At 47.4% G+C, this 27023-nt stretch overlaps 1 protein-coding gene and 1 non-coding gene across 5 annotated transcripts; one reads left to right on the top strand and one right to left on the bottom strand.

The window, feature by feature from the left end:
• The first annotated feature begins 367 nt into the window (after window positions 1-367).
• Window positions 368-484, top strand: LOC116581577. Its single transcript, XR_004282120.1, has one exon. It is a non-coding gene; the product is annotated as a small nucleolar RNA SNORA32 (small nucleolar RNA).
• Window positions 485-2086: 1602 nt separating this feature from the next.
• FUS (FUS RNA binding protein) lies at window positions 2087-13027 on the bottom strand. Of its 4 annotated transcripts, none has more exons than XM_032328425.1 (15): window positions 12918-13027; window positions 11399-11423; window positions 11155-11306; window positions 10311-10452; window positions 9905-10095; window positions 9496-9703; window positions 7825-7859; window positions 6285-6317; window positions 4773-4876; window positions 4245-4374; window positions 3632-3733; window positions 3393-3516; window positions 2975-3075; window positions 2512-2659; window positions 2087-2287 (listed from the first exon to the last, which is right to left on the bottom strand). In XM_032328425.1, exons 1-15 carry the CDS (start codon window positions 12928-12930, stop codon window positions 2248-2250), a joined length of 1548 nt encoding a protein of 515 aa, XP_032184316.1. In that variant the 5' UTR covers window positions 12931-13027; the 3' UTR covers window positions 2087-2247. The 4 variants fall into 4 exon arrangements, with proteins under 4 accessions (XP_032184316.1, XP_032184317.1, XP_032184315.1 ...); XM_032328426.1 differs by having other exon boundaries at window positions 9929-10095; window positions 10311-10455; XM_032328424.1 differs by having other exon boundaries at window positions 10311-10455.
• Between the last annotated feature and the right edge of the window lie 13996 nt (window positions 13028-27023).

Consider the following 27023-nt stretch of genomic DNA (forward strand, 5'->3'; position numbering starts at 1 on the left):
AGTCTTCGAAACTCAAGACTCTTAGCTGAGGGGGGAAAAAAAGAGATTTTGGGAGTCAGGAAAGCCATATGGTAAAGCAGAGGGGAAATGTCTAAGGTTTTAACTCATTAGCCCTACCCTTTATCTCCAACACCCTCCCTAAACCTCAAAATACCGTGATTTCAGCCCTAAGTCTAGGCAGGATATGAAGCAACAGTCTCCTTAAAGCTCCTACCCAGGCCCCATCTTCAGGAAAATGGGCAGAGGAGCACTCCCCTTCAACTGCAAGGAGCTACCTACCTCTACTTTCCTTTCCCAGCTAACCGTATCAACTCATTCCCAACCCTCTTCCCTCAAACTTAGCAACCTCTTTAAGACCTAAACGAATGAGTCATTACCAAGGCTTTGAGCACGCAGTTTCTCATTTGCTGTGGACACAACCACAGAAACATCTTCCCACTAGGTCTTCTCCTCCTTGCTAGCACTCAGCCTACTGGGAACATTTTATCACCTGTTCTACTTCCATGGCCTAGATCAGCACCGTCCAGTATAAACTTAACACAAGCCATACGTGATTTGGTAATGGTCGTATTTCATATTCTCATCTGACCGTACACAGCTAGTATACGGAACAGTACACACCTAGGTCTCTACTTGCAGATGTCCTTTGCTAAACCCTTCTATGTTGCTAACAACCATGCAACTTGTAATACTACAGATTTGGTAGAGGGAGGCTGGCTTCAGTTTACATAATCGTCTCCGGAAATGAAACCTTACTTTATGTTCCTGTTATACAGGAGTGACAGTGACAACTGTGTATTGATCAAGATCTTTTAAAAAGGGTTATTTTGGGGACAGCTGGATGGCTCAGCTGGTTAAGCAGCTGCTTTCATGATCCCAGCATCCTGGGATCGAGTCCCACATTGGGCTCCTTACTCGGTGGGGAGTCTGCTTCTCCTTCTGCCTCTGCTGTCACTCTGCCTGCCTGTGCTCGCTCACTCTCTGGCAAATAAATAAATAAAATCTTTAAAAAAAAAAAAAGGATTATTTTGAAGATTATGATTCTGACTTTGGAGGAACTATGGTGACTGACAGCGACTGGCAGCAGAAAGAATCACATGTAAAAATTCCTTAAATAAAAATTTACTGGCTTTAAAGTTTAAAAAAAAAAAAAAAAAGACCTAAGCAAATGAAGGTTTTGGGATAGCATTTTGTCCCCTTTAAGAACAGTGATCTCAGGGGACGCCTGGGTGGCTCAGTGGGTTAAGCCACTGTCTTCGGCTCGGGTCATGATCCCAGAGTCCTGGGATCGAGCCCCAAATCAGGATCTCTGCTCAGCAGGGAACCTGCTTCCTCCTCTCTCTCTGCCTGCCTCTCTGCCTGTCATCTCTCTCTGTCAAATAAATAAATAAAATATTTAAAAAAAAAAAAAAATAACAGTGATCTCAGAACCAAATGCTAAGGAATGAAAATTCCTAAAACTAGTCCTCAGTCCTGGCTCTACCATCTTCTGATTCTGAGAGCCAAATACCCATGCACTCCATCTCCTGCCTCTCCTGTCTCCTGAGGCCACAGAACCTCTGCCATGAAATAGGTACACACTCCATCCTAAAGGTCCCAAAAATCCAATTTAGCTAGCTATGCGCTGGCGAATCTGAAAGCTGTCCATCTGAATACTGCCCCAAAAGCCAATCTAATTTGAGCCCCACCCTTAGAAAAGTGTCAAAAGAGCCAAGTACCTTAAAAAGGGTATCAAGCTGACAGAGTAGTAAGCGAAGACCAGCATGTAAATAAATGCGGTAAAAGACAAACTCGCACACAGTAAACATACAGGGCCACAGTCATGACACCGCGTGTTCTTCACTTACCCCATTCACACATCCAATTTTTGCCATTAGAGCAAAGTTTTAATCTCTACTTTCAAAGACGCCACTTGACTTTTTCTCCCCTGGACCAAGCATCAAACACTTTATTCCAGTTCCTGCTAAGCAGAAACAAGTTATTCCAGTGCCCGCTAGGCAGGACCGTCTGAACGAGAAAAACTCCCCGCATTCCTGACCCCGATACCAATCCTCCAGTGGAGTGAAGAGGGGGAAGAGGAAAACAATTTAACTAAAACGATGGTTTTTAATGGGAACCAGAGGTACGGTTACAATGACATAGTCCGACACAAAAAACCCGTGGGTGATCAGGAGTTGGAAGGTTACAAAATAATGAGGGGACCCTGGGGACGAGAAGGAAAGCTGCTGCAGAACGTCAGGAGCCGAGCTAGTACGGCCGCTCCCTGCGATCCTGTCTGTGCTCACCCCTGCAAAAAAGAGCTTCTGTTAGGTCTGAGTTGCCAGCCTCTCCATCCACCCAAGCCCCCAAGCCCCTGCGAACCCACTCCCAAGAAAGGCTCACCTGGACGAGTAAAGAATCTAAGCGTCACCTACAGACTAGATCCCCAAGGTCATTCTCTCACCCGCCCTCCGTACCGCACTTCGGTTTAACAAATTCCCAGTCAAGCCCTCGTTTAATTTAGAGTCTTACCTGGAGTCCATCTTGCCAGGGCCAAAGCCACCTCTGTCCCCACCACCCCGGCCCCCTCGGAAGCCCCCACGGTCCCCGCCTCGGCCTCGGTAGCCGCCCCGATCATAGCCTCCTCTTCCACCGCGACGATCATCTCCATAGTTACCCCCTAGGACAAAAGAAACAGAATAGACCACATGCCCCCCAAATCCTTTCTACATTTCCTGTAACCTCCCTGCTTCAAGTGAAGGGCTTTCTGGGGCACCTGGGTGGCTCAGCCAGTTAAAAGCATCTGACTTTTGGTTTTAGCTCAGGTCAGGCAAGGTTGTGGGATTGAGCCTTGCTTCAAGCTCCACACTGAGCACAGACACTAAGCGTAGAGCTGGCTTGCTTCCCCTACTCCCCGCCTATAATAAATAATCTTCACGGGGGTGGGCAGGCTTTGTGATCCCAACTCCTCATTATCAGCTCTGTCCCTTCTTACCCATATGAGAGCCTCCTGGTCCCCCTCCTGGGCCATCTGGTTTAGGGGCCTTACACTGGTTGCATTCATTCCTCCAGGAGAAGTTCATGTTCTCACATATACTGAGAAAAAGACAGAAAATTAGTTTGCAAGGGCGGGAGTAAACAAGACCAAGAATCAGGAAGAGTCCAGTGACCTTAGAGCGAACAGTGAATAAAACAGGGGCCTCCAAAAAGGCTTCTCAGGAGCAGAACCAGTAACAAAAACTACAGACTGAACCCAGTCTAGTAGCTTTCCCACTCTAACAACCTTAACTAGGTAAGCTCTCAGCCAAATCCATCCCCCTCGCTGTGACCTTGACGACTGCCCAGAAAACATCCCAACTCTAATATCAAATGGCACACATTTACAGGACTAAGAAAAAAAAGGTTTCACTCACGGATTTGGACACTTCCAGTCACCAGCTCGCTGCTGGCCGCCGCCACCACCACCTCCACTAGGGAATCCTCCCCGGCCACCGCCACCACTGCCACCACCTCCGTAGCCTCCACGGCCCATAGGTCCTAGGAAAGACAGAAACATGGGTCTGCTCCCCTTCCGAGTTTCATCAGCCGAACCTCCTTTCCCTCTCCTTACTGTATCCATCACCTCTCCCACCAGCAGCAAGCAGCAGCTCACCTCCTCGCCCTCGGCCTCCACGACCATTGCCACCGCCCCGATTGAAGTCTGCTCGCCGAGTAGCAAATGAGACCTTGATAGGATTCCCAGAGAATTCTTTACCTAATGAGGTAAAGATATAAAAAGAGACCTTTTGTTAAGATTTGTGGATCCAAAAGCAAGTGTAGTACAATCCCAGACTCTACACCTTCCTGTAAAGATTTACAATCAGATGACATATAAACCAAAGACAACAGTTTACCCTTGAACATGCGTTAGTTTTTTCATGCAGAGTTTTTTCAATACAGCACAGTACACTGAATGAATTTTCTCTTTATACCTGTCTCAAGTTCAATATTCAATACACAAAGTATGTGTTTATCAACTAATTACTAAGGCTTCCAGTCAAAAGGAGGCAAATGATTGGAGTTTTGGGTAAGTCAAGTTATATACAGATTTGTTAACTGCACAGGAGTCAGGCAGCCCTACACCTGTGTTATGGTCAAGTGTAGAGACACTAAAGGAGCAGACAGGAAGTGCTGGGAGACATAAAAGGAACCTTCAAAACGTAACCTGGTGCCCAAGGCTAGTTGCCCTATCCCTCCACCCCCGGCCCCAGCCTCCTCATACGCACCATCAAACCAGTCAATAGCCGCTTTAGCAGATGGTGGGTCATCAAACGACACTGTTGCCTCTCCCTTCAGCTTGCCCGTTTCCCTGTCTGTGTACAGATTAATCATGGGCTGTCCTGTCTTCTTATTGGTCTGAAAAAAGCGACAGGAGATAACGCTGAGTCTCAGATGATGGGACAACCCACCTTCCACCTTCCTTCTCAAGAACCTGAGGTTTATCATGACCGTATTTCGACTCCTCCCTGCCCGGTTACTGTCTCCTACCTCACATGTACCTTGAATTCAAATCATTACAACAATCTCTCACTTTATGTTTACCAATGAAACTACAAAGTTTAGGGCACTCTTTTTTTTTTTAATAACTACGCTTTCCTGTGTGAAGTGTGCTTTCCTTTTAGAAAATGGCAACATCTAATATTCTTTCCTCACCAAGTTGAGAGGACAACAATTAAGACTTTTATTTTTACTAATGTGTGGGACCTAAAAGCCTGCAGAACCAACAGAAAAGCTCCCGCCATGTTCTACAGTACCTTAATAATACCAATCTGCTTGAAGTAATCAGCCACAGACTCAATGGTAACATTTTCGCCCAAGCCCTGCACGAAGATGGTGTTGTTGTCTGAATTATCCTGTTCTGCTTGAACAAAAAAAAAAAAACAAAATGTGAATTTGAAGGAAACCAGCAAAGGTAAAACGAGTCAGTGACTCTTAACCCAACTCTAATACTGGATACTAAACTTTCAAAGAAAAAAATTCTGAAGAAACCAATCTGATTTAAGGTAAGACAAATAAGGGGAAAAAACCCACTACCCTTCTATTATTTAAGTGGCTATATGCTAAGCCATTTCACAAATTTAAATGTGATTTTTAACTATCCCTTGAAATGTGTTAATATCCACAGAAGAAACCCAGGGCTCAGGAGTTCACTGCAAGATCACACACTAAGTACAACAGTGTTTGTATTTTCAAAAGAAGACCCAAGATAAGAAACCTTTTTTACACTAAAATCCAACACACCACCAAAAGAGACTAAATCCTTCCCTTTATGGGTCTTTTGCAATTACTAGTTTGGACATGATCCACATTTTTAAAATCCACTGCTCTAAATCAGCAGTACCAGAACATGGTCTACACACAAATAGATCACCATCTCCTGGGACTTTTTAGAAATGCAGATTATCAGGATCCTCCCAGACCTACTAAGTTGCTGGGGAAAGAAACCACCGAGGAGATACTTCCGATACTCGTTTAAAGATCAGTACTGATTATGACGACACCTGAACTCCCTTCCCTTGATTTTCCTCCTTCTCCACCTGTTCCTTTTTTTTTTTTTTTTTTTAAGATTTTATGCATTCAGGGCGCCTGGGTGGCTCAGTGGGTTAAGCCACTGCCTTTGGCTCAGGTCATGATCTCAGGGTCCTGGGATCGAGTCCCGCATCGGGCTCTCTGCTCGGCAGTGAGCCTGCTTCCTCCTCTCTCTCTCTCTCTCTCTCTCTCTCTGCCTGCCTGCCTCTCTGCCTACTTGTGATCTCTCTGTGTCAAATAAATAAAATCTTTAAAAAAAAGATTTTATGCATTCATTCTGACAAAGAACACACTCAAGGACAGGAGCAGGCAGAGGGCAAGGGAGCAGCAGACTCCCAGATGAGCAAAGAGCTCAACCCTGGGTTCTATATCAAGGACCCCAGGATCATGACATAAGCTAAAGACAGATGCTTAACCGACTGGGCCACCCAGGCGCCCCTCTTCTTCTTTAAAGACTGTGTTTATTTGACAGAGACAGTGCACACAAATGGGGCGTGGCAGGCAGAGACGGAGGGAGAAGCAGACTCCCCCCACCCCACCCCACCCCAGAGCAAGGAGCCCAATGTGGGGCTGACGCCACGACCCTGGAGCAGGACCTGAGCAGAAGGCAGTTTAACAACCAAGCCACCTAGGCACCCCTCTACCCCTGCTTTTTCAGATTTCTGAAGTGTCCAAGAACAGCCCAGGAAAGTCCCAATACCACACTAGCTCTTCTTTCATGCCAGCTATGGACTCACCGGAGTCATGACGTGATCCTTGGTCCCGAGGGCCTTAAGTGACATGAAAAAAAAAAAAAACAAACAAACAAGAGAAGCTGTTAGTCAACAGGAAGAGACAGATAAGGAAAAAAATTAACACCAATTCACATTCTTGCAAAATCATCAGGTAAGTGCTCATAGCCTCATCCAAACCCTGTCCTGGGTTGCCTACCCAGAGAAAATCCTAGACAGGGCTGGGGAAGACACAAGCCCCTTTTCTTAAGATCTGTATGTAATTGAATCCCCACAGAAACAACTCCACACTTCAGAAAATTCTGCCTCCCCCAGCTCAGGCTGGGAAATGTCCTCAGCACAGACTGGGGGGGTCAGGAGGGAGACGACCCATTGCAGTTAACAAAACCAACTCATAGCCTGGCCCTATTCTCTCGCCCCAGAGAGAAACGGGCTCACCACCATCAATGTGATATGCATCCGTCCAGTTTCTCCAAAACTTTAACACCAAAGACACTTATCCCTTGTGGAACAATTTTTAATTTCAGCTTTACAAACCATTCTTAAAACCGTGTTGTTTCCCCAACCACATGAAAATAAAAAAACATACATAATAACTATTGTATTTTTAAAGCATGTCCCAGGGAACAGACCAGAAATCTTATTTCCATAATGCAGCCTCTATTTTTTTTCCAGAGACCATCTTTGACCGAAGTTTATCTGAATCCACCATATATAGTGTACCCACACTCAATTGACACCTAAATCATGAACCCGAGCCTTTGGCTTTAAATGTTGAGACAAATCAAGAAACCTTTTTGTTAGTTAACCAAACCAGAAAAGTTCCAGCTTACTGGGAGACTTCTCAAATTTGCCATTTTTCCATGAATTCAGTTTGTGCTGTTAAGACCTGGTTATTTCCCATGAGCCACACATGCTCCCAAACCTTTCTTGTCGTATAGTAGTCCACACCTTCCTTCCCAGAGCTAGTTTCTATTTGCCCGTCTTAGTTGAGTTTAAGCACGTAGATGTAGAATTGCATTGACACCATTCAGCATTTAATATATAATAAATATATACCAACTTCACCATCCTCAGGGCAGGACAGCATTTCACATCCCCCTTCCAGAATTAAAACATTTGGAGGTTGTTACACACACACACACACACACACACACACACACACACACTAACCTTGGACACACTGATCAAAAAGATCCTAAAGCCAAGTTGGCACCATGTGTTCCAGCACACACTCTCCAGTTTTTCGTAATGGTGGTCACTAAATGCCAGAGGTGGCAACACTCCTGTCAGAGGCCTACTGAACACCTCTTTTTAACCTGGGTCAAACCAATTTGGCACCAGACGACTGCGGAGTCTTCCCCCGCCTGCCTCCAGGGTTAGCACACATCTGGCAGCAGGTGGCAATCTACCCCACCCCTTTCTGGAGGTGGTTCTGGACACTTCAAAACCTTTTGACACTTAAAACACGCTAAGACATCTGCAAATGAACAATCAGACAAAGCATTGCTGGGAGTTGGGAATTTTGGAAACTCTGTTCACTTACCACCAAATTTATTGAAGCCACCACGGTCACTTCCGCTGGAGAAGACAAGTTAGAAGAAAGGACATGAAGCTTCCAACGGCTACAAAAGGGCGGTTTTTGTTTTGTTTTGTTTTTGTTTTTGTTTAACATTCCCCAAACATGGGTAGGTGTTTTGGGAAAAAAGATACAAGTGGCTACTAAAATACATTCCCCTTCCTGACCACCCCTTGTCTGACCTTTGAGCATGTCACACACACGTGTGCAATTTCTCAGACACAGTTTTTAAGGATTTTGCTTTTAAAAGGTTATGTATCTATTTCCTCTGGAAAAAAAAATGACCCATTTTCCTTGGTTGTTCTTCCGACGTAGCAGATGTTTATTCCTCTTGTCGTGAGTGGTTGACAACCCAGTAGTTGATTTAAAAACCCTACCCCAATTCACCCAGAAGACATTTCACACCAGGCTGGGGTAGCCCTGAACACATTTTTGTGGTTTTTGCTTTGAAAGCAGCAAGCAGACCCAACCCCATTCCATAAAAAGTCAAAACCAAAGGCAATGTCCCCTAAAGCAAGACAAACTCAGCTAAGCCCTACCCTAACTACTGAGCTGGTTTTGATCTGCCCCCCACCCCCGGGGTCACCCCTTCTACACTGCGAGAAGAGCGGAGTATTTTGCAATGTCACCTTTCATACCTGTGGCACATAAAATGCAGAGCAAGTTAACAGTCACATAACAGTTGTTTTTCTTTTTAAAGTTTTGCATTAAACACACGCACACAACAGAGTTTTCCTTATTTTTGTACGGTTTTTGAGACTGCCCCCACCCACCTCTGAATACTTACCACATACCACCTCATTTAAAAAACCTACTTTTTCCAAAAAAGGAGTTAACACACTGACATTCCCCCCCTTTTCAAAGGGAGACACAGGAGGGTCCTTCCAATCATATTTACCAACAGATTTGACCAATGCTTTAACATCAAATCTAAGGTTTTACTTCAAAATCAACTACAGCGGGAAGGAGTAGAAAGAGAAGGTCCAGCTGGACAAGTAACCAGGGAAGGGGACAGTGGAGCAAATAGATCAGACACCACTGTCAAGCGTTATTTTGTCCAGAAAGTCTGCACACTTCAGACAGCCCCATAACCGAGTCACACACAAAATCATTACTGCCAGTCAAAATCACTACAAATCAAGCTCATGGATTCAAATGACTACAGAATACGGGAAGAGAAGCCAACTCCTGGAAGCTGAAGTCATCACGTTAAGCATTAACAACTCCTTTAGAGGACACATGGGAATACATGTAACAAGTTTCCCTATTACCAGGAGTGGGATCATCGGTTTCCTTTGCAGAAAAAGTAGACTTTACTTCCATGTTTCTTGCCTAGGATATCAATGACTCCCAATCCATATACACTTATGTATTTTTTGCCCTTTTCTTTGGATATACAAGTGTCAGTACTCAAATCTCTATGCAGAGGTGTGGGTGATACAAGTTCGGGCTCCCAAATGCTCTCCAAAAAATGGGGATGTACAAAGAAACCACCAATGCCCCCAACTCCAAACCCTCATAGATCCCTAGAATAAAACTAATCATGCACTAAGAAACTGAGCTTCAAGGGAGATTCATGCAACCCTCCACACTCCCCCCACTGATGTTAGTTACTCCCTGGCTCACAAGAACACCTACCCCATGCCGCCTCTGCCTCCACGGCCACCTCCACGACCTCTGGGTTCATAGCCACCGCTGCTACGGTTGTAACCACCGCCACCGCCCCGGCCGCGGCCCCCACGGTCCTGCTGGCCTCCCCCGTAGCCACCGCCACCACCACTCTGGTCCTGATTGCCATAACCGCCGCCGCCACCACTCATGGAGGACTGATCTTGGCCGTAGTTACCTGTCAGGAGAGAAAGGATTCTTTAAACAAAAAAAATGCACATTGCCATTAAACACTGCCAAAAGATATAAGACAATGAAAATAAAGCCAGATGAGAAACAGGAATGCAAAAATTTTAAGAACCTTTTAGGGCAAGGGGCCAAGCAGTGCATATAAATCTCTACAGAAAATAGACAAGAGACACAGCTAAAGACCCCTCACCTCCACCACCCCCTCCGCCACCACCTCCACTGCTACTGTTGTACTGGTTCTGCTGTCCATAGCCTTGAGGGGGGTTATAGGAGCTTTGCTGCTGTCCGTAGCCTTGCTGCTGTCCACTATAGCCAGACTGCTGGCCATAGCCCCCACTCTGGGGCTGCCCGTAGCCGCTGCTCTGAGAACCACTACCATAACTAAGGAAAAAGAAAAAAAAAAAAAAACAGAATCATAATGCCAGCAGATCTACAACTTTATGTTTTGCACACCCCACCTCTGTACCCAACCCCCATTTCAAAGATTCCTACCCCTTCCCCCGACAATTACTCCTACTTGCTCCTTTTGCTGATGCACCATTCCTGATCAATTCAGCCCTAAGCACATTCCAAGCCTTCCCCTCAAAATTTCTTACCTTCCCGAGGTGCTGCTAGGAGCTGGCTGCTGGCCGTAGCCAGGATAAGAGGACTGTTGCCCATAAGATGACTGAGAACTCTGGCTACTGCCATAGCCACCAGTTGAGCCATATCCCTGGGGAGCTGACTGAGTGCCATAGCCTGCTATGAGGAAAAGAAAAGTCACAAAGACTATGAGAAAAGCGAGAAAACAGGCTGAAGAAAACATATACATCCTAATTCTCCCCGTACTTGGAAAATCAGCCTTTTAAAGCTGCTTGGAAATCCTATCTTGGTGGAGGATGCCCTTCCCTTCCACCGTAAAGCTAATACTAACTTATCAGTATTAATTAGTGCCACTCGCATCCCACCCAGCCCCAAGCCAGTCTTCAGGACCACTACTAATCATGACCCAAGAAAGTCCTATTCATTAACATTTTAACCTGCTTACACATGTGTAGTAACAAACGCAACCCACATTATTTACATATCAGGACCTCAGGGCAAATTCCACCCCTTGTGTATCATCAGGATACATAGTAGCCTGAATTCAAACATCTTAATGAAAATCACCCCCTCCCTCCATGAAAAGCCTCAAACTCTCCCTTTCTCTCCCCCACGTTTCACTGCGGAGGGGAAATGGGGAAAAGGGGCGCATAAACAGGAAGATTAAAAAGTCAAAAATAAAAGGAACCAGAATTACACACCCATTAAGTGTCTGTCTGCAAAGATGCAGACTCCACAAACTTAAGGATACAGACTAAGTGGAGAGAAACTCAGCATCTCAGCACTGCCCTGGATTAAGAAGAGCTACACGTTCACAAAGAGCAGGAAGAGGCGGGTAGCCCACCGCAGCAGACTCACTGTTCTGGGTCTGTCCGTAGGAAGAACCGTAGCTGCTCTGGCCATAGCCTGAAGTGTCCGACTGGCCGTAGCCACTGTAACTCTGCTGTCCATAGGGCTGATTGCTCTGCTGCGAGTAGCCCTGCCCAGGCTGGGTGGGGTAGGCCCCATAGCTAGAGAGAGAGTAGCGGTTCCATCAGGAAAAGATGTGACCTTGGCCACCCCTTGCCACTCGACCACCTGCAGACCCCGACATGACACTCACCTTTGGGTTGCTTGCTGGGTATAGTCTGCAAGAGAAAACACAACTTCGTTACCTTCAGCCATCCCTAGAGTCCAACAGAACTAAGGTTCTCAACCCACGCCGGGGCCCGGCCGGGAGACAGTGTCAACCGTGTTGCAAAAAAGGCAACAACTTCCTGGGAGAGGAAGGACAGGCTGGCAGGTCACCACCAAGGAAATTGAAAGGAACGAAATGAAAGGAAAACCAAACCTTCACAAACCCTAAGTCCTACCACTAGCGGAAGAAACCATGGAATCGGGTTAGAGAACTACGATTTTCTGCAACTTTAACTCGGGTCAGGAACTGCACAAATGCACACGGACTTCATTTTCCTGCCCACTCTGCAGGGTCACCGCCGGTCCCGCCGCCGTCACACACGGAAGCGCGACGCTTCCCGCGAGCCGGAGGCCGCACTCGCGCCGATGTGGCCTCCGCCCTCTCGGCCACGGCCTTAGGAGAGGCACGGCTCCAGCGGGGCGTCACGCTCTGCCCCGTCCTGGAGACGGCCAAGCGGGCTTCAGCGCAAAGCCGGGGGACCGAGAGAACTCTCCCGAATCCACAGGACAGGGATCCACAGCGGCCGGGGAAGGCCGATCCACGGTGCCCCCGTCCCGAGCCCCGACCTCCGAAGGCTCCGCCTTCTCTTCCGCGCTGCCCTCCCGGGGCTGTGCGGGGTCTCGGCCAAGCTACGAAGGCCCGACCCCCACACCAGCCCGTCTCGGGACAGGAAGCGAAGCGCTTCCCCCGCAGCACAGGGCCGAGGGCCGCGAGAGGGTGTGGCCTCGGGCGGCCGCTCCTCTCGGTTCCCACGTCAGGAAGCGGAAATTCAGGGGGCAGAACCCGCGGGGCGCGTCCCAAGCCCGTTCGACGAGCCCCCGCGACGGCTCCCCAAACCGTTAGGCGGGCGCACGGCCCCGATCCCCGGCCTCCGCCCCCGGCCGCGTGGCGACCGAGGCGGGAAGCAGGCGGTCCCGCCCCTTCCCGAGGGACCCGGCGGCGAGGCCCACCGCGGACGCAGCCGCGGAGCCCCCGGCGGAGGGTATCGCGACAAAAAGCAGGACTACGGCGCGGCGGGAGGGGCCCGCGCCGCGAGACCGGGGGAGGGGCCAGCAGGGCGCGTGCGCGCGCCGAGTGCCCGGATGCAGCACTGCGACAAAGCGGGCCGAGCTCGCGGCCGGCAGCGCGGGGAAGGCAGGCTCCGGGCCGAGCCTTTCCCTCCGTGTCTCCCGTTTCCAATCCCCCAGCGGCGCTGCTCTCAGATCTCATGTCAAGTGAAGCGACCGCGAAGGCAAGACGCCCCCCGCCCCGCGCAAGGCGCCAGAGGAGCGAAACAAGATGGCGACACGGGCCTCCCCCTTCCACCCTGCCGCCGCCTCCCGCCCGGGCTGCGAGAGGACCCTCCACGCGATCGCCGCCCAGGTCCCCCCGAAAAACAAAAGCCCAGCTCAGAGGAAACGAAGCCCGGGCTGGCGCGCCGCCGCCGCCTCGCGCCCTCACATACCGTTGGAGGCCATGTCCGCGCACGCGCGCACAGGCCGACAAGCAACGAGATTCCACCGCCGCAGAGCACCGCCGCCTCGAGGACTGAGCGGCCCCGCCTCCTGCGTCGGGGTTTAAGTACGCCTCCCGCCTACGCGCCGCGGCGGGACGCACCAAGTGTGGAAGGGCAGGGGGGAGCACGGGCGGACTCCCCCAGCTCTTCAGGGATCGCGGAGGGCTCTAGCCGACTCAGGGGAAGCGTGCTACCGAAGACCCTCCAGAGTAACACGAACAATCCTAGTCTTTCTGGCAAAGCCCTCCGACGCGCCCTGCAGGACTACCCCACGACGGCCCCACCCCTGTCAAGGTATGGTACGGTCTGATTAGCCTCTGGGGGCGGAGCGAGGGGCCCAGGGCGTCCCGGACGCTACTGGAGGCGCAGCCGGGAGTCGCGGGGCGGGAACCGGAACGCTTCTGGCCCCTCTCCCTGGGCCCCACTTTCACTCGGGATGGCCCTGCCGCCGCCCCAGACGCTCGGGGCCTCCCGCTCCAGCCTCCCTTTCTGGCTCAAGCGTTCCTTCCCCGACCGCACACCCCCCGCGTCTCGGTTTCCACCGCGTCGTCCGCGGCGGTTGGGTCTCCCCGGCGCCCGCCCGGAGCTGCGGGTGGTGACGGTTGACCCGAAGGAAAGCAGGGCGTTTGCGGGGACCCCTGAGTCCCGGTGCGGTCCGGCACTGACCCGCCCCCCCGAAGCCTCTCGCCTGGCGACGGGACTGGGGCGCCCGGGCCTTCTGGACCGCAGCGTGGAGATTGGGGTGGGGGTCTCCCTTACTCCTTTTACTGGGAAGCCCTGCCAGGTGGCCGATGTGGAGACCCAGCAGTGCCTGGTGCTTACAGGGACTTTCAGTGCTTTCAGAATCCACCATCGGGGCGCCTGGCTGCCTCGGTCAGTGCAGCGTGTGACCCACCTTGGGGTTAGGAGTTGCAGCCCCATGCTGGGTGCAGAGAGTAGTTAAAATAAAATCTGTAGGGGCGCCTCTCTGGCTCAGTAGTTAAGCCCGGGACTCTCGGTTTCCACTCAGGTGGTGGGCTCAGGGTGGGCTCAGGGTGGCGGGACCCAGCCCCACATTGTCTCGGTGCTCAGCCAGAGTCCGCCTGAGGTTTCCTCTCTCCGGCTCCCGAGCCTGCTCGTGTGCTCTCTCCCTCCCAAATAAACCAAACCTTTCAAGAAATAAAATCTTACGGGAAAAAAGGATAACTGATTGCTTTCCCATCACCATCTTGTGAAGAAAGTAAAGGTACAAGAAACGTCAGACTAAGGCCAAGTGCAGTCCAGACTGTAGAGTGATGGAGGGTTCAACCTGATTCCAGTCCAGGTCTGTGGGGCTGCAAAACACTGTTTTTGTTACGTGAACGCTTTGCAGTGTTCTGAAGCCTGTTCACTCCTTGTGAACAAGGACAAAAAGTGAAATTCAAATTAACTTGCAACTTGCACTCTAATCAGCCTGGCCTAGAGAAGGAAATTTTAAAGTATTAAATAAAACAAGACAAATGAAATTAATCCTGTTACACTTGCCAAGCAGATTTTCCTTCTCAAATTACCTTTGACCTGGGTTCCAGAACTTCCTTTGTAGATTTGACACTTTATCCTAGAGAAACAATTAAGGACTATGCCCTAGGCTTGCCCACAACTTCTACAAAATTCCTGATTGAGGGGCATCTGGGTGGCTCAGTGGATTGAGCCTCTTCCTTCAGCTCAGGTCATGGTCTCAGGGTCCTGGAATCGAGCCCCACGTCAGGCTCTCTGCACTGCGGGGAGCCTGCTTCCCCCTCTCTCTCTGCCTGCCTCTCTGCCTACTTGTGGTCTCTCTCTGTCAAATAAATAAATAAAATCTTTTTTAAAAAATGAAGTGGATTTAAATGCACAGATAACGAAGAATACCCAAGCTCTATTATTAATGGTGGGGGTGGGGGGGCAAGTTGCTGAGCAATGTGTGTCCTATGCTATCATTTGGGGCTTGAAGAGGGAGAATGAATAACTGACATATGTGTGTCTTTATGCATATAATATCTGGAAGAAAAGTGGTTATTTCTGGGGAAGGAATCTGAGACACCTGGCATCAAGTGTATGAAGAAAACTCAATTTTCCCTAGATCCTCTTTTATATTTTAATTTCTTACTATGAATGTATATTGACCAATTCATAAAAGAAACTGACTTACAGAACAGCCCAGCAAAGTTGCTGAAAGGGTGTTACGGGGGACCACCAGGGCGGGAGGGGTAATCCGTTTTGCAGTGAGTAGGATGTGATGGGCCAGCCTTCCCTGAGGTGATGACATTTCACCGAGGAGTTTACCAGCTGCAAAAGGATTTGTCAGCCCAAGACCAGCAAGAACAGAAAAAGGGAGGAAACCACCTGACTGGGTTCTTGTCCTGGCCTTGCACTTAGGCTGGTGCCCTGTCTACAAAGCTCAGAAGGGAGAGCTGAAAATGCCCCTCTTCCCAGGAGCCTGAGGGGCAGTGGGGAGCAGTGGAGGTCTGGCACTGGGCCAGACCTGGACCACTTGCAGCCTGCAGTGCAAGTAGAGAAGAGCACCCCTTCCTCCAGGCCAGTGCAGCCAATGCAGGCCTCAAGGGTTGAGGAAAGGAGCAGGAGCTGAACTTCTTTCTTTCTTATTTTTTTCTCTCCTTTGTAAGTAATCTCTACTCCCAACCTGGGGCTCGGAAGTTCACTCAGTCCCAACTAGCTATTCTGTAGGACGAAACCCACACCATCCTAAGCAGAGGCCTCGAGGCATGAAAAGACTCCGCTACTTCATATCACTCAAAACAGGAATAGAAGAAAGTGACCTTGGAGATCAATTGTAAATACCAAATGATATTTCCATTTACAAGTCATCTGTAACTTGGCTTGGAACATAGTAGGCGTGAGTAAAAGTCCTTTTCTCTCTCACCCATCCTTCAAGGTATATGGCTTCAAGAAAGAAATAAATGCTTTATTATTTCTTTGGGCAGGATAGGGAGGGTCTCTGTGTGTACCTCCCTCGGGTTTTGTGTCTCTAGGAGAGGTTGTCTCAGGCAACAGAACTGGAAAGTAAATACTGAGCAGAAAATTGGGCTGCACTAAGAGAAAAGCTGCATGCACCAGCTGGTAAAGCGCCGCACAGGTCACTGGGTCTGAGCAGGAAGGGCAGGGTCAGGAACCTGAACAGGCACCGGGTGAGGAGTCGGGGACCGTGGGAAAGTTTCCCATCATTGTGCCACAGTCACCCCCAAATGGGTTAGATGTCCCAGGGGAACGAATTAGGCAACCCTGAATCCTGGCACCTGGTTCATGAAAATTGTAATGTAAAAGACTCTGGTGGCATTCCAGCATCATCACCTTTCTCAAAGACCCAGGACCCTAGGGTTTTCGATTCTAAAGACAAAGGAAAAGAAAAAAGGGCCTAGAAAGAGTAGCAGAGTAGGGGCTTCCTGACAAATATGCAGAAGAATCTGACAAAACTTGTTTATGCTTGACTTGTTCATGCAAAGATCTGAACCCTCGCATGCTAAAAATATATATCCGATTTATTTGCTTATTTTGACAGGAAGATACAAGTAAAACTATTAAGAAGAGTTCTGACTTTCTCTGTGGGGCAACTAAAAGAAAATTTATAAATATGAAAACCTTTTTTTGAATGGATGTTTCAAGGAAACTATGATCCACCTATGTATTTTAAACTTGCTAGGAATGACATTTTACTTATTTTGTTTTAAAGATTTTATTTATTTGTAGAGAGAGTGTGTGAGGTCAGGGAGGCGGGGTCAGAGGAAAAGGGACAAGCAGACTCTGCGCTAAGTGCAGAGCCCAACTCAGAAGCTCGATCCAACTCACCCCTAGGAGTGACATTTAAAGATTTTATTTATCTGGGACGCCTGGGTGGCTCAGTTGGTTGGACGACTGCTTTCGGCTCAGGTCATGATCCCGGAGTCCTGGGATCGAGTCCCACCTCGGGCTCCCAGCTCCACGGGGCGTCTGCTTCTCCCTCTGACCTTCTCCTCACTCATGCTTTCTCTTACTGCCTCTCTCTCAAATAAATAAATAAAATCTTTAAAATAAAAGAAGATTTTATTTATTTATTTGAGAGAGAGAGGATGAGAGAGAAAGAGAGCATGAGAAGGCAGAGGCAGAGGGAGAAGCAGACTCCCCGCCGAGCAGGGAGCCCAGTGTGGGACTCGATCCCAGGACTCCAGGCTCATGACCTGAGCCAAAGGCATTCACTTAACCAACTGATCCACCCAGGCACCCCTAGAAGTGACATTTTAAAAAGTAAAACAAGGGACACCTGGATGGCTCAGTGGGTTAAAACCTCTGTCTTCGGCTCAGGTCATGATCTCAGGGTCCTGGGATTGAGCTCTGCATCAAGCTCTCTGCTCAGCAGGGAGCCTGCTTCCCCCCTCTCCCTCTCTGCCTGCCTCTCTGCCTACTCGTGATCTCTGTCTGTCAAATAAATAAATAAGTAAATTTTAAAAAACTTAAAAATAAAAATAATAAAAAGTAAAATAAATCGTGGTGCTTGGGTGGCTCCGTTGTTAAGCGTCTGCCTTTGGCTCAGGTTTTGATCCCAGGGTCCTGCATCAGGCTCCTTCCTCAGCAGGGAACCTGCTTCTGCCTCTACCTCTGCTTGTGCCCTCGATTTCAAATAAATTTTTAAAATTAAAAAAAAAAAGGAAAACAAATCAGTGGGATAGTTTACATTATTTGCTTTCCCTACTAAGTTTTTGAAATCATATGGGCCACCAAGATGAGTCTGAAAAGGCTATATACACCAAAAAGGGATAGACAGATACATGCACACACCTAGAAGGATATCTCTAGTAATATCCATGACAGCTTTTGTTTCCCACTAAACAGTTGTTTTTCCAATGTTGTTAAGAATTTGGGGGAAAAAAGAAGAAGAAGAAAATAAAAATTAAAAAAGAATTTCGAAAAAAGGGGTGCCTGAGTGGCTCAGTGGTGAAGGGTCTGCCTTGAGCTCAGGTCATGATGCCGGGGCCTGGGATGGAGCCCCGCATCCAGCTCCCTGCTCAGCGGGGAGCCTGCTTCTCCCTCTCCCACTCCCCCTGCTTGTGTTTCCTCTCTCACTGTGTCTCTGTCAGGAAAAAATAAATAAAATCTTTAAAAAAAAAGAATTTTGAAAAAAATTTAAAAAAATAAAAGAATTTGTCCTAAGGCTTATACCTTTTAGCTGACTAGAAGCCAGAGAATTTAGCAACTCCTTTCTTTAGTGAAAGTTTCATATGAGATAACTTAGAAAATTTTTTTTGAAAAAATAGGTCTGAAAAACATGGCAAAATACACTGGAAGATTTTCTTCTCGTTTTAGACATTTTCTTTCCTGATGGTCCTTACTGAAATAAGAAGACATTTTTATGGGTAAATTTGGCCTTAGTAATTTTTAGCAGAAGATGTGTTTCTTCTCTGTGGTAAGAGGAGAAAGACATTATCCCAGAAGCCCAACCACTACTGAGTGTAAAATTGAAGATACAGGCATGGTTTATTTTAGTCCACAGAGAAAAATAACATAACCCCGCTCAATGTAATTATTGTTTGCTACTTTTCTATGACAATAGGCAAAACCTTCTGGGCCAGTACCAAAATCGTGTGGAAATTCGCTGATAATCGTATCAAAATGTACCCAAATGTAGGGGAGTTATGGGTTTGTGATTCGCCAGAGTTTTCATATTTCAGAGCCTCCTTCTACTGGTCTAAGACAACATGTAGTATTTACACTGAAATGGTTCAAGTAAACTCGCTGGGTGAGTCTTCCAGAATAATTTTGAATTAGCTTCCAGAACTCTTATTCAGTGGTGTTACCTAAGGAATGTAATAAACACTTGAATACTCCCAAGTACTAGAGAGTAATTGGAATTTATGGGGAAAACCTTAGGACTTTCTAGGATAGTTACACCCAACCTAGGGCTCAATCTTGTGACCCAGAGATCAAGAATCACATGCTCGGGGCGCCTGGGTGGCTCAGTGGGTTAAGCCCCTGCCTTCAGCTCAGGTCATGATCTCAGGATCCTGGGATGGAGCCCCACGTCGGGCTCTCTGCTTGCTGAGGAGCCTGATAACTCCTCTCTCTCTGCCTGCCTCTCTGCCTTTAAAAAAAAAAAAAAAATCAGGTTCCAATAGCATTGATTCTAGTTGGTATGCTGGGGACCTTATGACTAGAAGTGTTCAACAGGCCAGCTGGGACCTGCACACTACAGAGGCTGTCTCAGGATGCCCAGGGACCATTGCACCCGCTTCAACAGATGTGCTGGCCAGCTACTCTGTTTGTAAATTATGTTGGTATATCCGAAGCCCAAAGTGGACGGGCAAAGATGCTCCTTTATGGATAAAATACAAAGCTCTGGATAGTACAGTAATTTAAAGATATACTTTTGTGTGATAAGACATTTCATAAAACAAATATTTTGGAGAAACGTCAATATGTATGAAAAGAAAGTAAGGAAATGAAGAAAGAAGAAAGTAACCCCAAAAAACTTTTCTTTAGGTAGGTTACAGCTATCTACAGCTACCATATTAGAAACTGATAAACTTTTAATCATCATTACATGTTATGTAGTCTCTGGAAAACTTCAGAGAGTGAAAAAGGCAAATGATCTCTTTGTATTATTATGAAAATAGGTTTGATGTTACAGCCCATCTAAAAGTGTCTGGGAACCCAAAGAGTTCCCCGGACCTCACTTTAAGAACCGCTAAGCTAGATTATGATGCTATAGTAATAAAATAACACACATGAGTTTACTTCTTGCTTATGCCTCATGTCCAGCGAGAGCTCTGCTCTGCATCATCCTCATAATGGGACCAAACTAGAACACTGGGGGTTTTGGGGGCGAGGGGGAAAAACAAGCGCCAGAGGTCTCCGAATTAAAGCTTTGGTCCAGTAGTTGTACATTCATTTCCATTTACAATTCACTGGGCAGAACTAGTCACGTGGCTTTCCTCAAGCGCAGGGCGGGGCCAGGAAGGACAATCCTGCCCTGTGAAAATGATTCTTTCTCCTTGAAAAAATTCTTCTTTCTCAGAAGCCCCAGCCGACTGTCGGTGGGTCAGAATTGGATCGATTTCTGATAAAGAGGAGCAGTGTTAACCCAAAGAGGCTCAGAACTTCAGGGCAGAGGGTAGGGCACCTTGCTTCCATGAACATATTGCTGCCCATCCAGTGGCTGAACAAAATTGGGGTCTGATTAGCAAGAAAAAAGGGAAGGAATAGCTTTCACCGTCTTCCCCCTTCCTTTTGGTTTCAGTGGGCTCTCACGCTAGCAATCTCAAAAAGTATAATGAAATAGGAAGGAAACACACCTAGAATGTATCTCTTTTTTTCCTTTTTTATTTTTTTTTAAAGATTTTATTTATTTATTTGACAGAGAGAAATTACAAGTACACTGAGAGGCAGGCAGAGAGAGAGAGAGAAGGAAGCAGGCTCTCTGCTCAGCAGGGAGCCCGATGTGGGACTCGATCCCAGGACCCTGAGATCATGACCTGAGCGGCTTAACCCACTGAGCCACCCAGGCGCCCCCCTTTTTTATTTTTTTTAAGTAAACTCTATCCCCCACTACGTGGGGCTCGAACTCACAAGATCAAGAGTCACAAGCTCTACCAACTGAGTCGGCCAGCGGCTCCAGAGTGTATCTCCTAAAACGGGAAGATCTCCATCTGGAGCGATACTCGTTACAAGATAGCAAAACTGAGTACTGTATTTCATCACAACTAGTTCCAGCCAGCTGAAACTAATAAAGAGGCATGGACTTTGAGTGAGTTCCAGATGCCAGACCCTTATGGGACGGAACTGAAGACTCCTTCTTTTTTTTTTTTTTTTAAAGATTTTATTTATTTATTTGACAGACAGAGATCACAAGTAGGCAGAGAGGCAGACAGAGAGAGAGGAGGAAGCAGGCTCCCTGCTGAGCAGAGATCCTGATGTGGGGCTCGATCCCAGGACCCTGGGATCATGACCTGAGCTGAAGGCAGAGGCTTTAACCCACTGAGCCACCAGGCACCCCTGAAGACTCCTTCTTGACCAATGAACAATGGGCTTTTTTTTAAGATTTTTATTTATTTATTTGACAGAGATCACAAGTAGGCAGAGAGGCAGGCAGAGAGAGAGGGGGAGAAGCAGGCTCCCTGCTGAGCAGAGATCCTGATGCGGGACTCGATCCCAGGACCCTGAGATCATGACCTGAGCCGAAGGCAGCGGCTCAACCCACTGAGCCACCCAGGCACCCAATGGGCCTTGTTTTAGCCACCTGGGTCAAACCTATGGATTCATTCCATTCTATCCAAAGTGTTCAGTTTTCATTCTTAATTAGCATATCACCATGAAAACCCCCTCTTAATATTCAGCTCTCTTGACCTCTCCCACTCAGCAACCGTCCCAGTGAATTTCTTCTTCTGTCAAACACATTCAGCTAAAAAAGCTATTTCAAACTTTGGTGATCTTTGCTTTATTCACTGATAGAAATGATACAATGTTAGGGGCACCTGGGTGGCTCAGTTGGATAAGCACCCAACTCTTGGTTTGAGCTCGGGTCATGATCTCGTGGTGACAGGATCAAGCCCTGAGTAGGGCTCTGCACTCAACGTAGAGTCTGCTTCAGATTCTCTTTCCCTCCAGCTCTCTCTCACAAATAAATAAATAAAATCTTTTAAATAATAAAAATGGGAATTTTGTCCACAAGTTGACCATCTAGAACAAGAGTCAATTAAACATTTTCCATAAAGCACAGACAGTAAATATTTTAGGCTTTGTAAAGGTCTCTGTAGCAAGTACTCGACCCTGTCTTCATAGCACTAAAGCAGCCCTAGACAGCAGGTCAATGCATGGAAGTAGCTGTGGTACCATGAGACTTGACTTACAAAAAGAGGTTGATGGCTGGATTTGGCCAGAGGGCCAGTCTGCCAGCTCCTGAATTAGAATTAAAACCACTGAACTATGATCTATTATTAAAACCAATCTGAAAGCAGGGTAAAAATCAAGTTGCAGATCCATGGGTAAACCCAAGTCTCCTGAGAGATCTCCTCTATGGAACAGTCCGCAGCAGACAAAGGATCAGAAAGCCACATAATTTCTTCTATGAACTGATTGGGGCCAAGTATAAATCAGCCTGTCATACCTTAGACGCTTCGTGTACTAACCTAACCCAGGCAGTGGCCTGCAGTGATCAGAAATTTAAGATCATTTCTAGGGAGGGTCAACTACCAAAGGAGCTAACCCAATCCAAAACCAAGATACAAAGCAGGTGCTCCTCTATAAAGAACTATGAGAAATAATGATCTATCAGAGGGCAGGGCCAGGCAAGATCACCTGAAGACCACCGCCCATTCTAACACCCTGATCCGCCCAGCTTGAGTCCACTGTTCTGGACCAAGAACTTGCCAGGGAAGTAAGGTTGTGCCTTTCAAAATGACTAGTAGTATGATACTGGAAAAAGGCATCAAGGCCATTTCTTGTGGGCATTGCTGGCCATACTCAGCAGCTTAATTTAATTATCAGAGCTTTGAGCAGCCACAGAAGATTTTTTAAAGTTTATTTGTCTTTTTAAGTTTTTTTAAAGAAAGTATTTAATATAGGGATCAGGGAGAGGAACAAGCAGACCCCACACTGAGAACAGAGCCCTACATGCGGCTTCATCTCACGACCTGGAGATCACAACCTCAGCAGGAACAAAGAGTCAGACACTTAACCAACTGAGCCACCCAGCACCCCGTAAAGTTAATTTTTATTTAAGTAATCTCTACACCCAACATGGGGCTCAAAATCAGGAACCTGCTATCAAGAGTCACATCCTTTTCCAACTGGGACAACTAGGCTCTCCGTCCACAGAAATTTTTCCGTCCACAGAAATTTTTTAAGCAGGGGCAAGTAATTTCAAAATTTGATGTAATAGCAGCCAAGATCCCATTCCTGTGGACCATGGGAGCAGATAGGAGCAATAGTAAGCTGGATACATAATCTAAAGCAGATGTCCAATAGGACTTTCTGCAGTAAAGAAATGTTCTACATCTCTGCTGTCTAGTGTGGGAACCACTAGCCACACGCGGTATCGGGCATTTGAAATGCGGTTAGTGTGACTAAGGAAATGAATTTCAATTTCCGCTTAAGCAGTTTTAATTTTAATTTTAGCAGCCACATGTGACTAGTTACCTCTGTGTGGACAGTACCGGTCTCGAAGTCTAGCACATACAGCTTTAGTCCCATGGGAGCTTTTGGGATTCAATGAGAAACCCTCAATATCCTGATAATAATGCACCAGTTTCTGTAGTAAGAGAATCTGAATGGGTTTCTGTTACCTATAGCTTTCTTCCTCATACACCCATTTTATTAATTAATTAATTAGTTATACTTAATTTATATATTTCTTTATTTGCAAGTAAGCTCTATGCCCAACGTGAGGTTTGAACTCACAACCCTGATATCAAGAGTTCCATGCTCTACCAACTAAGCCAGCCAGTTGAGACTCACTTTACTCATTTGGTAAATGAGCCAGTTGGTACCCATGTACTCATTTTAGATGTTTAGAATTCAGAGAACAAAACCCACCCCCAGGAGAAGTAACTGCTATGGTATGAATGCCCAAGATCCTACCCTGCCCCATGCCCCCCGTTGACCAGAGGAGTCCAGAAAGCTTCCTGGTTCAGCCTCCAAGTCAGGGCCCTATTGCTTCTAGCCACTTGTCAAAAATCTTGCCCTCACCTCCATCCTCTTGGTCACCTGTCTCACCTGCAGGGACCGCACTGGCTCAGCCACGCTCTTCGGTTTTGCGCAGGAGAACCCCACAGCTGCTCTCCGCTGAGGCAGAGGGTGTCTATTCCAGACACAAGTCAGACCATTCCCTCTGCTTCTCAGGAACCACCCCCGAATGGCATGTAACAGCTCTCACTAAACTGAGGCACTCTTAGGGCCCCTGCGTGGCTCAGTCGGTTGGTTGAGCATCCGACTTTGATTTTGTCCCAGGTCGTGATCTCGGGGTCATGGGATGGAGCCACCATTGAGCCCTGTGCTCAGCATGAAGTCTGCTTGGGATTCTCTCTCTCCCTCTTCCTTCTCCCCTGCCCCCCAAAATAAATAAGTCTTTAAAAAAAAATAGTGAGGTATTCTTAGTTAAAGTAGGACTGCTCATTTGAGACCAAACTACTGAGTCCTGGGGCGATTTCTTTTTTTCTTTTTTTTAAAGAATTTCTTTTTTTTTTTTAATTTGGGGGCGCCTGGATGGCTCAGTCATCAAGCGTCTGCCTTCAGCTCAGGTCATGATCCCAAGGTCCTGGGATGGAGCCCTGCATGGGGCTCCCTGCTGGGCCGGAAGCCTGCTTCTCCCTCTCTCTCTCCCCTTCTTGTGTTCCCTCTCTCGCTCTCTCACTCTCTGTCAAATAAATAAATAAAATCTTTTTTCTCAATATTTTCAATAAGAAATTAAATGTTCTTCATCCAATAAGTAAATAAATAAAATCTTTAAAATATGTATATATATATATATATTTTTTTTTTTTTTTTAATTTTTCATTCAGGAGACCGGGAAAGCACAAGCAGGGTGAGTGGCAGAGGCAGAGGGAGAAGCAGGCTCACTGTCGAGCCCGGAGCCGGGCGCTGGGCTCCATCCCAGGACCTGGAGATCTTGACCTGAGCCGAAGGTGGACTCTGACCCCTCTGAGCCACCCAGGCACCTCCTGGGGCACTTTCTGGCTCCAGTAGGCCTCAGCTGCTCCGGCGCTACATGGAGAGAAAGGCGGGGGGACTCGACCACTCTGGTCCCTGGAGACCAGGTGTGAGGGGCAGGTGGCGCTGGTGTCTCCAGTGAAGCGGAGGGAGAAGCAGTTACTCTTCCCCTCACAAGGGCGAGCACCAGAAGGCGGGGCGGAAACCGCTCACGAGCCTTCTGCAGCGTGGAGTCAGGATGTCCTCAACTTTCATCAGGAATTTCTCAACTATCCCCATTCAGAAGATCACCCCGTCAAGTAAGGTGGACCAGGCACTTTAGACCGTCGCTCAGGTTATCCTGGAGCTCCAGAAAGTCTCGTTCTTCCCGAGCAGAGGCAGCAGCACAGTAACTTAGCAAGACAATATTATGGCCAAGGTAATAGGGTAGCCAGATTTAGCAAATAAAAATACAGGACACCCAATTAAATCTAAATCTCAGATAAACACAAATTATATTTTTTAGTATAACTATATCCCCAATATTGCAAGGGACATAGTGATACAAAAACAATTACTCATGGATTACCTGAGCTTTAACTGAACATCCTCTGTTTTCATCTAGGCAGACCCTACAGGGGGTTACATCTGCTTGAGCGCTACCCAGACGGAAGTATTTGCAGGCTCACTCTGTAAGGGCACCCATTCTGGGGCGCATTAGAGCGGACGCTCCCGATTCTTTTCTGAGGAGACACATGGTCCTGCCCACGAGCTCTTCGCCGGGCAGCCCTGACCAGAAGCGGAGCAACTTCACCTGGGTGGACCTTCTCTCTGCACGAGGGGACGCAGTGCCACCGGCCCGCCAGTAGCTGCTGTGACGGGAGACGGCTCTGCCCCTGACCTGTTGAGACGGTCCCCTGCTCCCTCCACCCAGCACCTTTCAAAAGCTTGGCTGAGAGAAGCAATCTTTTTCTTCCAGTTTTCTTGAGAAGTGACTGACCTACGAGAGAAACAATATTTTTAAAGGATTATCTGAAGGATGTCTTCTTTTGTAGGTCAGTGATAACCTTCTTACTGAGAAGGCCAATTCAGAAAATAAGTAACCTGTTACCAAATTTTTTTTAAAAGAAATGATCTTTTTTTTTTTTATCAGGGAGGTGATGGCAACAACTTTGCTTAAGCATGCTTTTATTGCTTCTCCAATTGCTAAGGGCTTTGGCTAAACTTTCAGAAACTATATAACCCTTATTCCCTGGTGTATCTGAGGTAATATTCCACCTTCTACCAAAGCTTGTGGTCTAGGAAAGCATTTTTGGATCTGGTTCAGTTCATTTATCCTTAACTGACCCTGGAATTCACTCACTTGCAAAATGTGTTCTGTCTCTTTTCATTCAGGTGTAAGCACCCTACAGTAAAGCGCATGAAGTGGACTAATCTTAAAGGGTCGGCTTAATGAAATTTCGTTTGTGTACACCTGTGTGGCCACCACCCAGATCAAGATCTATAACTTTCCTGCACTCTAGCACGTTCCTTTTCATTCCTTCCTGGTCAGTACTTCCACAGTGGTAACCACTATTCTGACTTCATCAATATCAATTAGTTTTGTTTGTTCTTTTTTTTTTAAGATTTTTTTTTTTTTTTGAGATAGAGAGTGCGGAAGAGAGCACAAGCTGGGGGGGGGTGGGTTGGGGAGGGACAGAGGGGCAGGGGGAAGCGACTCCCTGCTGAGCAGAGAGCCCAACTCAGGGCTCAACCCAGGACCCTGAGATCATGACCTGAGCCAAATGCAGACGCTTAACAGGCTGAGCCATCCAGGTGCCCCTAGCTTTGTTTTTGATGTTGTTGTTGTTGTTGTTGTTTTTATCAATAGACTTTTTTTTAAGGATAAGAATTGGTTTGTTTTTTTTTTCCTAAAGATTTTATTTATTTATTTGTCAGAGAGAGAGAGTGAGCGAGAGCGAGCACAGGCAGACAGAGTGGAAGGCAGAGTCAGAGGGAGAAGCAGGCTCCCTGCGGAGGGCAAGGAGCCCGATGTGGGACTCGATCCCAGGACGCTGGGATCATGACCTGAGCCGAAGGCAGCTGCTTAACCAACTGAGCCACCCAGGCGTCCCTGGGTTTTTTTTTTTAATGACTTATTTGACACAGAGAGAGAGAGGGAGAGACAGCACAAGCAGTGTGGAGAGGCAGAGGCAGACGCAGACTCCCAGCTGAGCAGGGATCCTGATGGGGGACTCCATCCCAGGACCTGGGGTTATGACCTGAACGGAAGGCAGACACTTAGCTAAGTGAGCCACCCAGGAGCCGTACTCTTAAGTTGCATATAGTTGGAATCATAGAGTCTGAACCTTCTCTTTGGTGAACAAAAAACGGGTCATTCTTTTTTATTGCTACACAGTACTCCATTGTATCAAAGCACCACAATAATAAATTGTGGTATAAATT

Source organism: Mustela erminea, chromosome 20, assembly GCF_009829155.1.
Source record: "Mustela erminea isolate mMusErm1 chromosome 20, mMusErm1.Pri, whole genome shotgun sequence".
In the NCBI taxonomy this organism is placed as follows: Eukaryota; Metazoa; Chordata; class Mammalia; order Carnivora; family Mustelidae; genus Mustela; species Mustela erminea.